Raw genomic sequence first — 15,372 nt, forward strand, 5'->3', positions numbered from 1 at the left:
TTGAGAACACGTTTTTAAATGGTAGCTGTATACAGAACACATATACACACACGTGTGACTAGTATGTGTGAAGAAACTTAGCATAGTTAAACTAGTGTTTTGCTTCTGGCACATGTACAAGCGGTACCCCCCATGTCCTAAAAACAGACGCAACAGTTGGGAACATTTGCCTATTTCCTTCACTGGATAACAAACTATCCAACCTTTTAGAGAAAGATTGATGAAGAGAAAGTTTTATAACGTGAACTGCAGGATTTTATGACAACAAACCTTTGTGTCGGCCGGGGAGTGATAAAAGTACAGTATTTGAATACTACTGATAGGTTCCTCCACCGGGGAGGAGATACGGCATTCACTGCAGACAACTTTATGGCTCCATCGTGCCAATTATAAACTTAACAGTATCTTACAACTTAAACACATGAAAATATTTTTATGACAGCTTTTGAATTCCTTATCGCACCACATAAACCTTAACATGCTGTCGTTTTCTTTATTTTACACCAAAACATCACAGAACACAAGGTTGTAATAAAAACAGCACACTTTATTTGCTCGGCAGTATAGAAAAGTATAAAAACATGAAAACGTGTCATCTATAAATGCTTGTATTTGAAAAATAAAAAAAAGCTTGTATCAAAACAAGTATAAAATGATTGTCTGCTGTGTTCGATGTGGGTTACTGAAGTCTGCAAAACAAAATGCTGACAAAGTACAAAACAGTACAAAATTATCTTAAGAACATCTTTTAAAAATGATACAAAAGGTTATACTGGGATTTTGTCTGTAGTATGATATTAAAAAACATCAGTGTTTACTCTCTACTTTTTAAAAATATAAAATTCAAGTGCAGCTTGGTTTTACTCTTACAGGGTGAAGCTCTTGGTTTCAAATAATGAAGCTCATTTCAGATTTTGAAATGTATATAGTGTAATCTTTTGTCTTTTCTCCATTGTCTCCCCTATATATATATATTTATATATATATATAACCATTTGTTCATCAATGTCTCCCAGTAAAGGATAATGTAAAGGCCACGAATAACTTGCAATTTGAAATGAAAACTCAATTTTGATGAAATAAAGGTAATACTAGTACGGCTGGCCTGATTTTAGTATTGAATGATGTAAGAACAGACATCTTGGTCCATATTGAGTGTTTCCATGAGTTGAAATTTCCAGTAGACCCAAACAGGCTTTGAAAACCCAGGAAAAAAAAAAGAACAGTGAAACAGTTCAGGAGTAAAATTCAGAGGTCAGTTTTGAAATCATTACTATGCTTTTGGGTACATGATAATGCTAACAGGGCTTAAATACTTAAAAATGACAACACTGATCAGCTGGTCAATTGTAAAACAACAAGAGTCATGATCAAAAAAAAGAAACAAACAAACGAAAAATTCAAACCAATAAATTAACCTGTTCTTTATATTAATATCAAAATTTGTAACTCATAATACAGCCCCAATGCAAACATAGTCACCCTTCCCCCATTTATATAATACAACAATTACGTTAATAAACTGTTTGGACCAAAAGAGAAAGAAAAACCCGAATCAGATTTTTTGGTTTTTTTTGAAGATGTAGTTTTTTGCTGGTTGAAATCCAACAAGTTTAAGTGTAAAAACACTGGTGGCGTGAAGCCTCTCCCAACTGTTGTACCACAACAAAAATGAAACCTGCGACGCCGTGTCCAGCGCAGCGAGCGTTGATGTTTCCAGATCGGTCTCTGTCTACATCACCAGTGTCCTCGTAGGGTAAGTGTTGATGTACTTGTTGCTCTGCTCTGAGGCGTGCTCCTCTGTTTTCCCACAGGTCGCCTGCTCCCAGGAACTGAGCTGCAGCTGCTGCTGAAAGGACACAGAACCTGGTGAGTTTTTAAGAGTCAACACGAAACAGTATTAGTATATTAGGAACTTGTATAAACACAAACATCGCCACGCCTACCTGTAGTGGGCTGTGCATGCCTCTGTGAGGAACGTGGTAGGTTTTGTGTCCCTCATCACTCAGCAATGAGCTCGTGAGCAGATCCTGTGAAGTGAAATAATCAAACATTTGTTTTTACACAAATCAGATAAATGTTCCATAAATATTAGGTGCAAAACAATTAATTTAAAGTAAAATTGGTAGTTTAGATTTACTCAAGTGCAATTCTGTGGAAAGGTTATGAACAAATAATAGCTTACATTTTGTGGATAGTTCTTTGACATTAATTCTGAGAAATAGTTTAAGTCTGACCAGATCAATGAGCTAACAGCTAGTCAAAACCAAAATGGATTGCTTCCATCATACAAAATCTCCAAAGGTTTCATGGGAACACTATTGTTTAAACCTTTACACCACTTTAATTTTATGTTAAATGTATAATATTCCTGCAGGAAGTGCCACAAGAACTGCTACAACTAGCTGCCACAGCCGTTATTTTCACTTTAGTTACCCACAGAAATCCATGTAATACAAAACTGACGGTGGTATAAAGGTTTATAAATAGGGTTTACATGGACCTCTATAAAATTTTATAGATTAAAGTTGTCTAAAGATGGCAGATTTCTGCTTTGATCCGACTCAAACTAGTTGTTAGCCAATTGGTTTGTTCAGAATTCAACTTTATTTCTTCAAAATGAGGCTGTACAAACAATTATCTTCAACAGGTGAGATATTATTTGTTCCTAGCCTGTGCACAGAACCTAATTTTGAAAGCTTCAAACTATTCCTTTAAGATTAAGATGTGAATTACAAAAGACTGGGCTGGCGTTACACCACCAGAAGCTCAAAGATGGACTTACAGGTACTTCCTGTGCAGAGGAGTTGGGGGAGAAGAGTTGTGTGTTGAGTTCCTGTCCTTCCCACTGCATGCAGGGGCTCCTCTCACGTGGGGACTCCACCTTAGACCCAAAGCACATCAAGGTCACGCATGGCTCTTGTGGGTCATATGAACTTAGCTACAGTACAACAGCCCCAAACAGTGCAAGTGAAATCTATATGTTAATCATAAACACTTTGCAAAACTAAATAAGCTCCAATTGTTTTTACGTTTGTTTTCACGGTTGCAAAGGGAAATAAAACTAATTTTCTGCCGGGCCTTTGTTTTCACAAAATGCATACTAAAGTCTCACATTAGTCTGTAGCTTTGTCACATCTGTATGTGCTTCTGCTGTGTGGAAAGTACCTCCTGTTTGATCTTCTTCAGAGGAGGCTGGTCAATGGCACACTCCATCGGCTCCTGCTTGATAGACACAGCCATCTGCTGCTCCAAAGCTGTACCCTGGAGAAAATCACAACAACCCTAATGAACTCAAAGGGCACAACAGTAGTTGAAGGGACATATTTAAGAATTTTAATTTTAGGGGCTCCTACCATTAGTTTGAGGGGTCCGTACTTGGCCTCCTGAAAAGCCAGACTGGATCTGAATGGTGTGGGCGTGCACGGACTCGACTCGAGGATTGATCGGCGGATGTTCGGAGTTCGGAATCTGGGGTAAGAAATGTGATCAGTGTTTGGGAGCCGCTGCATCAAACAAAGCTGCATCATGAAATAATAGGAGATAAGGGGTCTTACATTTCGTTCTCCTTCTGAGGCCTGACAGAGTGGTCGATGAGAGGCTTGGAGTCCACAGGCATGCTCATTCGTAAACTGTCGTCAGAGTGCTCTGAGCTCATCGACTGGTTGAGAAACTGAAACAAACAGAAGGAGAAGCAATCACTTTTTGTTTTTTGCTTGCAATAATCTGGAAGATTAAAGTTAAAAAAGGGGGAAAAAAAACAGAAGTGAGGAAAGATAAAAACTAATTTGGAGGTGACCAGCTAAAGAATCACTACATGATTGGTTGTTGGTGTTGTCAGAGGGCAGGCTGGTGATGGGATGGGTTCTGATCATGCTCAGGTGCTTTAAACTACCTGCGAGGGTGAAAATGGTAGTGCTCTGACGGCTGAAGACTTGGGGGCTGAGCAGGTGAAAGCAGCAAATGCTCTACGAGCAGTTTTTGAACTCTGATTGGGCAAGACCTTGCCTGTGTTTTGAACACTCCTATCCAAGGAGTGACTGCTAAAGGCCTCACCCGCTAAGGACAGGCTCTGGGAAGAGGGCGGTAAAGTATGGGTCAAGACCCAAAACTAGAGATTAAAAAAAAAAAAAAACAATTTTTGCTACTTTTGCAGTTTGTCATAATGTATCATATAATGCAGAAACTTACTAAATCGATGACGGATTCCATGAAGTCTGGAGACGTATTTGAGAATGTTGGACTGCTGTGATGGCTGCTGCTGCTGCTGCTTGTGTTGTTGCTGTGGGCACGTGTTGCTGAGGCGCTCTCCTCCGGCAGGCAGCTCTGGTCGTGAGGCAGGGCCGGGGCGGCTGCCTGATGATGAGGTAAAGACATCGCTGCACCATCCGAGCTGCTGACCACAGAGCTCTGACTGGCCCAGCTCGGAAAATTCAAATTCATCTAGAGTGGGGAGAGGTCAGAAATGCATGTTAGAGGGTGATGTAAAGTAAAAGATGTAAACAAGAGAAAAGTGAAAGGCATTTAAGAAAGGAGGAAAAGAAAAGAAGAAAGGGAACTTTATATTATTAAAGAGCAACAGAAGTGTTGAGTAGGAGAGGGTTGCACAAGGGGTCACACACACACACACACAAACACACACACACACACACACACAGAGAAATAGTGATAAGGTCCTGTTTCATCACTTTTGCAGAAACAGACCCCCCAGATGTTTCCTCCTCCTTATTCACACAACTGTCCTTAAAGGCCGGGTCGAGAACACCAGAACATAAATTGTGCTGTCATGCTTATTTTTTTTAGTTATTATTTGATTGGAGCCCAGACAGAGGTTTTACTTACTGGTAGTGCTGGTTGGCCTTTCAGCTCGTTTTCTGTCGACATGAGCAGCAGTTCGATCTCTTTCACTCTCTGCTCCTTCTCAGGGTCCTCCTCACTATAGTGTCTCTAACAGGAGGAGAGCGTAGGAGGAATAGATTAGTGATTTCCTGCCTTGCAATAAGCTTTTCTTGGCCTCTTTCACACACATGCACTGTTTTCCATCATTATGGTGGCATTTTAACATGCCAATGTCATGACTTAATTACCCCTTGATGCTTTTGTGCAAAATTATTTGACACATTTTGGGCAAGGTTGGACCTGTATCGACAAGACACAAGCGATGAACCTATGCACCCACTTTAACAAGCAGGCAGCAGCAGTGAGTACGTTTCACCGATCATGTCCTCGTTTAAATCATAAAGAATGAGGTCAAACGGGTATTGAAAGTGTTTGATCTGCTTTAGGTCTGATCATTTAACAAATATTATAACGGCTGTTTCAACACACTGCTCAGCTCGGGATTTTATTTTACTGCAAAACAGGATGGTGTTGTTGCTGCTGAATCTTCAGTGTTAACACTAATTGTTCAATAAGTTTAATTATGTTCAAATAATTATGTTTAGGCAACTCAATACTTTATCTACTGTCCTAAGGGGTGTCTAATCCTGGTCCTCTAGGACATATGTGCCAAACTCAAGGCCCAGGGGCCAAATGTGGCCCTCGTTGACATCTTGTCTGGCCCCCAAGATGTTATTTTAAATGTAAAATACTTTATTTTTTTCAGTAATCTTTGATTATGATGTCAAAAGTGTAACAGAGAACGTCAAATGAGACCAATCAAACTCTTGTTGAGGAACATGCAACCAAGAAAAGATGTTTGGTATCTAACTTGACTTAATGTAGAGTCTGAAACCTGTCCTTAGTTTGAAAAAGGTTTTAATGTTGGCCCCCTTTTGTAAGTGGGTTTGACAACCCTGTAGAGCCACCATCCTGCATGTTTTACTTGCTTCCCTGCTCCAACACCCGTGATTCAATGGTTGAATTACATCTGTATGTTCTATGGAAGCCTGTTAGTCATCCTGTGATTCAAATCAGGTGTGTTGGAGCAGAGAAACCTGTAAAACATGCAAGATTGTGGCCCTCAAGGGCCAGGATTGGACACCCCAGGACTCATCATTTGCTAATAATAAGTATTGCATATGCACTATGGATCTTTCTGTCATTTTTACATGCATGCTTGAAAACAAACAAACGCGGATAGAAAAGGGACTAGTGGGTGAATAAAAGAATACCTCATGTGTGAAAAGCATTATTACTGTTTGTAATGACTGTTTAAACTTACTTGTATGGCAGCGGTTCCATGCTGGGAGATGTTCAGGATGTTTAGGTGTAATGCCATTGGGAAGGGCACCTGATGGGCCAATCAGAAACACATCCTTATTAATTACTGTAAAGGGCACTGCTTTAGGTTCCCCACCAACTACCGCACTTACTCTGTGTGTGTCAGACATGTAGGTGTAGTTTAGTGGCGACACGGGAGACAGCTGTGCGTGATTGGGTGAGTGGTGGGGGAAACTCATGATGTGGTTGGTGGACTTGACGTAGCCGTGGCTGATGGACAGCGAGGAGCTGCCGGTCTTCAGCGCGCTCTGCAGGTAGCCCTCCTGCTCCACCTTCCGCCTCATGGTGGAATTCCAGTGGTTCTTTATGGCGTTGTCAGTCCTGCGGGTCACAAACAACAACAACACAACTTGAGAGGGTATTTGCCAAAAAAAAACACGCCCATGACACCCTCACAGCCCCGTCCAAGAGTAGGTTAGTAATGATTATCAGCTCAGGCGCACATGAGCTGACACAGATAGAGAAAGTCTCAGTCAAACACACAAACACATGCAGGCGATTGATAAGGCTATCAGAATAAAGCAATTACAATAATCTTAAAATTATCTCTTTGTCTCTTATCATCCTATTCCAAACCTTTTTTATTTGATAAAGACCATCCTGTCCTCATCTCCATTTTCTCTTGCATTAATGCTCAAGTGACCTCTCTTCTATTTCAGCCTCTTAACCACAGCGTTGCGCAGCTAACCAGATCGAGTTCAGTGATTCACCCAGCTTCTCTTTTTTTAACCCTTCTTCATTCTCTGCCTCACCTGCCGGGAAGGAGCTTGGCGATCTCGGCCCAACGGTTCCCAAGCTTCTCGTGCGCCTGGTAGATGATCCTGTCCTCCTCTTCGGTCCACGAAGTCTTCTTCACCTCTGGGTTCAGGTGGTTGTGCCAGCGCTCGCGGCACTGTTTGCCTATTCGTCCCTTAAGGTGTTTGGCGATGACGGACCAACGCTTGGCTCCGTACTTCTGGACAAGCTCTATCACCTGTGGCGTTCGAGTATGAGGGTGAGAAAAAAGAAGAATAAAAAAAAAAAGAGGAAAGGCAAAAGAGGAAGAGGAGGAAGGAGAGTGTTGAAAAGGAAGTGAATGGGAGAAGAGGGGCATTGGGAAAGGGGAAGGAAGGAGTAATATCAGGGAGGAGAGGGAGAAGTAGAGGTGTGTAAAGATATGCCAAGCAAAGGGAAGGTAGATACAACAGAAAAACAAAAAAAGAAACTTACTTTAGAAATGCTTCTTGTATTATTAAATGCTTCACCCCTTCCCCAAGAATTTGCCTCTATCTTGTCTTTATTTCTCAACTAATGGAGGTGACTGAGAACACCTGCTGGTAAGCAGTGAGGGAGTTTCCAGTGGAACGTTAGCCACTCTGCTAATCATTACAGCGGCATCTGGTTGGAAATATAACTCCTTTGATTTAGCTCAACAAATACTCTGCTGGTTGTGTGAGTAAACAAGCTATATGTTGTGTAAGAGCAACTAAAAGTGTGCAAGAGCAGACAAAGAATTGCCACAGAGGGGTTGCTTTAATCGCTCAGGAACATAAAGTAATTGTTTTTGAACCTTGCAGACCTTCAATCGGTGAATTAAACACAAGAAGTCCTTCAAATATATTCCTAATGTAACTAAGCCATCAGTGCGTCTCTTGGAAATAAGTCTTTATTTTATTAGTGTTTTTATATTGCTGCGGTGTTTTCAGTGTCCTTATGTGACCCGAGGTGTTTTGTTTTCCTACCCGCTGGTCCTCCTCTTTGGTCCAGGGTCCTTTAATGAGTTCTGGGTTGAGAACCTTCTGCCACCTGTGTTGGCACTGCACATCTGTACGGTTCTGATTGGTTCAGAACAGAAACACCTTTTGTTATCTAATTTTTATGGAAATGACCAGTTCTGAATAATAAGCACTTTGGCATTTGCAAAGAAGCAGCAGGAACAAAAAAAAAAAAAAAAACAGTGCATGTCTGTCCTCCAGGCTGTACTTACACTTAACAGGCTTGCAATGAGTTTCCAATCTTCTGATCCATGAAGCTCAACAAGTTTCTTCAGCTTCTCATCCTGAATAAAAGAGAAACTGTGTTTGTTAAAGTGTTATAAACAGCCTCTAAACAGCAGTTAAGACTGTGGCGACCAGCAAATAAAAGTTGATTCACACCAACTAGAAGAGAGTTCAGGTGAGTTCATTTATATTTGGAATGATTTGTGTACCTCTTCTCGTGTCCAGCGGGTTTTGCCAAGGTGGCGTTTCCCTGTCTTGGCCACCGACCCATCATAGTCATGTTCGTACATATCTGTCTCCTCCTCATCTTCCTCGCTGCTGTAAACACTGCAAGCACAGAGAGCGAGCATGACAATCTAAAAACAACAACAAAAAGGAAAGCATGGCGTTTACATGGGACGATAATGTTGCAAGATAAAAGTTAGGCAAATAACGAGATAATAAACACCTGCCTATTTCTACATCACTGTTCAAACATCTCTTAAAGGAGTGCATTAAAAAAAATCAGCCCACTCTTGAACTCATCAGGTGTTGAAGACAAGACAGAGAACCAGTCATTCTTGAAGGTTTGGGTGCAGGCTCCGAGCCAAGACACCCACAAGCAGAAAAAAGAACGAAAGAAAGCCATGCAAGAGAAAGGGAAGAACAGCAACCTGAAGGGAGGGAGGGAAGGGGGAGGAAGGGAGGGAGAAGGATGAACAGGTTCTAGTGTTTTTGGTTTCCACAGATACTGGGATTGGCACATGTGATTGTAATTTTGTGACCCTAGCGTGTTCAGACCTGCAGTGGTATTGTACAGCCTGCAAATACGCACGCACGCATGCACACACACACACACACACACACATACTCATAGCTGGTTAACCAGTCAGGTTGTCGAGCCTGAAGAATGTGGAAGCAGGTAGCTTGCCTAAAAGAGAACAGGTGTACAAAACCCCCAATGCTATTTATTGTGCATTATCTTCCTTTTTTAAATTATCCATTAACTAAAAAGTGTCACTTGTTGAACAGTGAAAACTATACTGATGCACATCCCACACATTTGCTCTAATTGTTTAACTTGAACCGTAAAACAAAACATATCACTTTAACAATATGCAAATTTATTTTTTAAAGGAAATCAAACATTTTATGTTTCTCAAAACTATCAGTCTACTAAAAACTACTTCAGCAAAAAGTTGGTGAAACCCTGTGCACTTATTTCAATCCTAAAATGTTATCATTATTTATAATAACCTTAAAAAACTTGAACTTCCACACCAGCAGAATCTAAAGGGGAATAATGTTTCTCAGACAAAACTGGTGACCATAGAAAAATAAAGTTATTTCCATTTAAAATAAAAAGAGCCACCCAAACAGGTGGTTAAAAACAAACAAAACTAGTTGTTTTAAGCGCACACGCTGCAGAGGACGAGCGCTCTTTCCAAAATGACTGGGCTCCTCTCGCTTTTAGAGATGCTGTGAAATAAATATTCATCTTTAGCGGGCGGAAAATGACCTTTAAGCCGACACAATTGATTATTTTACGTGTTATGTGATAAAACGAAAGTAACAGGCTGTGGATGAAATGGTCACCAGAACGTGAAGCAATAAAATGTGAAATATATAAATTGAAGTTTCATTTGAAGTAAAAAAAAAACAACAACATATAATATGTATATATTACTGTCTTTTTTTGTGTTCAGTTTAGCTCCTATTTAACACCGGTGTCCTGCTAGCGCGTGGCATTAACGCGCGCGTGTCTCAGTGACAGCAGCGCGAGGACCGCACATGCCAGATGACCACCACCTGTCATTGGCGCGAGCGACACAGCCCCATCGCTGGCCAAACATAACGGAATAAAGTGCACAAGTTAGAAACAAAGCATGCAAAGAAAAAGAAATATGGACAGAAAAAATAAAAGACATGCGCTCTATTAAGATGCGCCTTTCAACCCGTCAACCTCGTGCAGTTTATCCTGCAGAAATAAGAAGGAAACAACAAAAACTGCGTAGTTGTGTAGTAAATTAGCTAAGTTTAGCGTCGTTTTCCCGCTGTTTGAGCGTACCTGTTTCTCGGCCGCCGAGTCATGATAGAGTCCGGACAGGCAGCAGGTTGAGCCGAGCGAGTACTTTCGCTGTCTGCGCTGAGTTTGTTCTCCCTGCGAACAGGCAGGCTGACATTAATTTAAACTGCGGCACTCTCAGTGGGGGCGCTCCTCCCTCCCTCGCGTCCCTTCGCATCCCGGTCAATTTGGCGCTCCTCTGAGTTGTCGCTCTTCTGCGCATGCCCCAAAAATGTGAGCACTTCACGTGCAGTCCGAATTTTCCCTGTTACTTTTTGGAATCATGCGACGGACAACGTTTTGGTGGAAAATAAATAAACGAATAAAATGATTAAAATATATAACTGCGAAAAAAAATATTATATTCTTTAATACGTTTCATTAAAGTTTAGTTAATAGCTTGTCAACAATTCGTTTTCACGCTAGTGAGGAAGACATCTCTTAAACAATAAACGACTTATAAGTTGGTTGGAAAAGGAATATATTAAAATGTTATTAGTTCGTATTTAGGAACTGCTTTTATTTTTCTCTTCTGTAAGACTTACCTTTAAAAATAGGTGCTAATAGGTGGTGTTTAATATTTACAAAGTGTCATTGAAGTATCCAAGACACTCATTACTCAGTAGCGTTTACGTTGAGCAATGTGTTGCTTCTTTTATTTTCCTCTGAAAAGCAGAAGGGAAATATTATATTTAGACGGAGTGGACAAAAAGAATAGGTTTGCATGCAAAGAAAGGCGAAGTTACGCGACCTTCAGCGTCGGGCCACCTGTTCTCGGAGTGCCCACTGGTGTTGCAGATGTTTCCTTGTGATAAAAACTCGCAACAAAACCTCGTCTTATCGTCCCGCGACGAAGCGCGCTCTGTGCTGGCCTACATAAACAAAGTTAAAGAAAAACAGTAGCAATAAAACCATTTGTGGGAATTTATTGCGCGTGTAACTCATAGGTTAACTGACTTTAAAGAGTACTTTACTGCCTTTATCGTCCGTCCCCCTAAAGTTTATTTTTAAGTTCATTAATGCAAATAATCCACATCCCAACGTGGAGCAAGTTGAGCCTGTTTTTCAGCTTTGAGAGATGAGGAATAAAATAATACTTTTTCATAACTTGAGTTTTATTCTCCGGTGTTTTTTTTTTTTTTCCTCAAGAGCAACATTGAGTGTTATGGTTGTTTTGTTTTGGTTGAATTCTCATTTCCCTCTTGCTCAAGCATTGAGGGGGGTGGTTAATTCTTTATTTGCATAAATGTGTCTTCTCATTGAATTAGTTCCTCCATTCTAGACCTTATTGTCCTGGTCACTTGTAATTACCATCACCCTGGAACAGCCTATTGTCCCAGGAAACTTTTCATAATAGCTGGCCGACAAAAGACCCATGCACATGCTTCCATGGACAAAATGTCACCATTTGATGAAAACAACATACATTTAGACAGGATAATATAAATATTACTTAAATAGTACAATTGTAAAACTGGATATTAGTTATAAAGCCTCAATATGCCACTTTAATTGCCAATAAATGTAATCAGAGGTCCATGATTTAATGGGTCAGATGATTGCTTGGATCCAGTCTATGCTTCAGTTCCTCCATGCACCTGTGCATTTTTATTTGTCATAGCCTCGAGGAGGGGGTATTTCTAATCTAGTCAAATGTCTAATTATATAGTAGCTGTGCAAGTCTGTAATACTAAATGCCCCACATAAAAAAGGGTTAAATAAAGTGGCCAAGAGTAAAAAATGTATATGAATGATGGGTGTCTGTCTGTTAGTAAAATATCTCATGACCTACTTGGTGGGGCTTAATGAAACTCTCAGGAAGTGATCACTGGATGTATGTCTACATGCATTTGACCTTTGGAGTCAACTCCATATAAAAATGTCTGATGCAGCCAACTGATTATAGAGAACACAAAATTGGCTGTATCTCAACTAATATTACAGATATTAAGTTAAAATTTCGTGTGGTAGAAGCTGAGAGTCAACTCTTAACACTTTCTACAAATGGCATACATTACTTGAAATCTTTGTTTAAAGATGGGCATTAACCGTTGGCACCACCCCTGATTTTCTGTTAGCATAATATCTCGTGAACCGCTGAACACGTTTTAATGAAGCTTTCAGAACTGATTAACTTTTGGTGTCGACCCAGTTCAAGGTGGCTGCTACAGCTAGCTGAACTTAGTTGACACGAAATGGGTGTAAATCAGTCACATTTACAGATGTTGAGACAAAGTGTGGTGTGGTCATAGCTAAGAGCCTCGCTCGATCTCCAGTGAGATCATGAGGTTAAGATTTGACCAAACTGGCTTCAGTTCCATCATTTCTAAACATGATCTTATTCTAAAACTCTTATCATAAAAAGCAACTGGGGATATGAATTTAGTTTTAAAAGTAGCTCTTAGTTTTCCCTCGAGGGTTATAATTTCAAAACTACAAATTGTTATCTGACACCAAATCAGGAGAGGAGAACCAGTGTATGCAAATACCCCCATAGTGGGTCAAACAGGAAACCTAGAACCCTTTGACTCTTTAGCTGGGGACATTTGCATGGGCGCGATTGGACAGGTTGGTGGCAGGTTTTGGCTGACCCGTTTAGATTATTTTTTCATAGCTATGTGTACTCAGGTTGGTTCATTTGAATGATTTTAATGACAGCTTCTGGCACCAGAGGTACATCATCCCACAAGGCTTTCAAAAATATGCATTGTTATTTGTTTGTGTGTGTGTGTGTGCATGTAAAGGTGAGACGTGAGGGAAGTTGGTGGCAAAGCAAAGCAGTGATAAACATGTAAGTGCATGGATGAATTTGTTAGCACTTTTGTGTTAAAGGGAGGAAAAACCCCTGAAAGTCACAGTAATAACTTGAAACAAACAGAACGAGAACATTCATGGCTTTTGAATTGATTCAACAAAATCATGGAAAAAATACAAATGAAAACAGAAAAAGGTTAAATCATGTCTTCTGGATCAGTTTCAGAAGACCACTTCAACCCAGTCCATTGTCTCGGGGTTTTTAATCTGTGTGATTTGGGTCGTTATCCTGTGGCAAACTCATGACGTGTGATTTTTGAACACTGGGCCGCACATTTTACCTCAAAAGGCCTTGATAGTCCTGACCAGACACAGGCAATACATGGTCCGAGGACTAAAAGTGGCCCTTGGACAATCTCCATCTGGCCCTCAAAATTCTCAATTGAAAATAACGCAACAACTTGCAAAAAAGGTGATGAAAACCTGCATTTTATCAGTGATAAATAAGTTTAAATTAAACCTTTTGGACAAACACATCAGAAACCTTTATCCTAAGATAGGCTTAAACTTATTTTTTTTAAGTTGTTTGGTTTCCAGAACTAGACTTAACCTTAAAATAATGTTGCTCACCCCTGGTTTTGACATGTAAGAGTCAGAGAGTCAGAGTTTCTTTATTGTCAGTCGCACCACATGTGGTACATGTGGTGGAACAACATTATGTACACAGGGTCCCAGTTACATCCAACAATAAAATGTAAAAGAAAAACAGTAATAACATCTAAGATATGAACTAAGAAAAACATAAAAAAAACAAATATGCTAAGCACTCGTAGCATAAAAATAATAAAAACAATACGCCAAACAGCAGCATGAACATGAGTCTGTGAGAGCAGATGAGCACGCATGAACACATCAACATGAAACAGATCAGCAGCAACATGATGTGATTTTTCTCAGTGATTATTCTGGTTAGAGATTCATGAGTCCAACAGCTTCAGGGTAGAAGCTGTTCCTCAGTCTAGTGGTTCTACACTTAATGCTCCTTAACCTCCTTCCTGAGGGAAGCGGGGCAAAAAGTGTGTGTGCTGGGTGAGTGGAGTCCTTCACGATGCAGGTGGACCTTTACAAGAGTCATTGCACAGATTCAAGACAGATTCAATGTAGGTGAAGGGTTTATTTTATTTCTTTATTTAGTTGTTTGTTTGCTTCATTTTTGGCTTTATGAACATAGCACTCCAGTTTTGTTTAACCTGGATACTCTCTAAGCGTCTTTGTAGCTTGTCAGTATGCATTTTGTTAAAGCCCAGTTTCACTTGTTTCTGATTTGCTCTCCAAAGTGATTCTTGGTCTCCTTCTTTGGTTCCACTTTGGCCCAAACAGTAACCGATGGTTCGATCTGACACTGATGTACCGTCATCTCAGAGTCCACCTCTAATCTTTTTAAGTTGCTCTGGGCTTCTTGGTTGGTGTTATCCATCTCTATCCTTTGTTGTCAGTTTTCCTCTTGTTGCTGCGTTCAAGGAGGTTATGTTCAGCCCTGTGGACATTTTTGAATAATCTATGCAGCTGTGGTCACAGGAACATGAAACTGCTTGGAGATTGTCTTATAGTCGTTAACTTGAACAGGTTTATCATTAATTTTCTTTCTGAGCTCCTGAGCCAATTCTGTCCTTAGCTTCCTGTGGTCCCTGTTCAGTGTGATACACACCATGATGCCAAACAGCACTGTGACTACTTGTCAGCCTTTACAGACTGAACACATGTGACGTTGATTACAGGATGCACGTTAGTTTATCATATCATATAGTCAAATTATTCTCTGTGTTTTCTATTATCATTGTCATTAGCTTATATATATTTTCCATTTTCAAAAGCAACTTTTGATTCTTATTAGCTGATTTTCAGTAAATTATCTCATTTGTTTTGTCAGTCTAAAGTTGTTTCAGTGACCATTGTAGATTACTGTCCCTAACTAAAAAGTACAAACTAATTTATTTGTGTCTGTAAGTTTTTTTAATAGTTCCTAATTTGGATTTCTGCTTTATTGCTATTTCAAAATCATCAATATCTTATCAGAATTACGAGTGCAAAGAATGTATTACAAAGGCACAATGACTAATACTAATTACTTTACTCACCTCAACTATTTTTTTTTAAAGATTGTCTTTCCTTGTTGGGACTTGACTGCCAGTGATGCACGTTTTGCATTTTGCCGGGGGTGAGTTTCTGTCAAAGACTTCCCATAATGCCTTGGGCAAATTATGTAAAACATTACCTCATATCTACTGCCAGCCCTTCGGACGGACTTCACCCCTCACCCCCATGTCGGCAAGCTTTGTCTTCTACAATGCCAATAGGATTAGTTCAAACCTA

At 40.1% G+C, this 15,372-nt stretch overlaps 1 protein-coding gene across 1 annotated transcript; it reads right to left on the reverse strand.

Annotated features, from left to right (window-relative positions):
• Window positions 1-1,567: 1,567 nt before the first annotated feature.
• On the reverse strand, window positions 1,568-10,346 carry myb (v-myb avian myeloblastosis viral oncogene homolog). Its single transcript, XM_037685407.1, has 15 exons — window positions 10,249-10,346; window positions 8,411-8,528; window positions 8,189-8,260; window positions 7,944-8,036; window positions 6,975-7,195; window positions 6,315-6,543; window positions 6,164-6,232; window positions 4,843-4,947; window positions 4,192-4,443; window positions 3,558-3,673; window positions 3,357-3,471; window positions 3,169-3,264; window positions 2,786-2,884; window positions 1,947-2,030; window positions 1,568-1,849 (listed from the first exon to the last, which is right to left on the reverse strand). Exons 1-15 carry the CDS (start codon window positions 10,269-10,271, stop codon window positions 1,733-1,735), a joined length of 1,809 nt encoding a protein of 602 aa, XP_037541335.1. The 5' UTR covers window positions 10,272-10,346; the 3' UTR covers window positions 1,568-1,732.
• Between the last annotated feature and the right edge of the window lie 5,026 nt (window positions 10,347-15,372).

This window comes from Nematolebias whitei, chromosome 12 (genome assembly GCF_014905685.2).
Source record: "Nematolebias whitei isolate Nwh7 chromosome 12, NemWhi1, whole genome shotgun sequence".
Classification (NCBI taxonomy): Eukaryota; Metazoa; Chordata; class Actinopteri; order Cyprinodontiformes; family Rivulidae; genus Nematolebias; species Nematolebias whitei.

Excerpts from the sequence above, each read along its gene's own strand:
- myb (XM_037685407.1), bottom strand. The coding sequence starts at position 10,271 with ATGACTCGGCGGCCGAGAAACAG. Across the intron at positions 3,472-3,557 it reads CCTCAGAAGGAGAACGAAAT|ATTCCGAACTCCGAACATCC; the intron begins GTAAGACCCCTT and ends TTCTTACCCCAG. Across the intron at positions 2,031-2,785 it reads CCTCTGCACAGGAAGTACCT|GATCTGCTCACGAGCTCATT; the intron begins GTAAGTCCATCT and ends TTCACTTCACAG.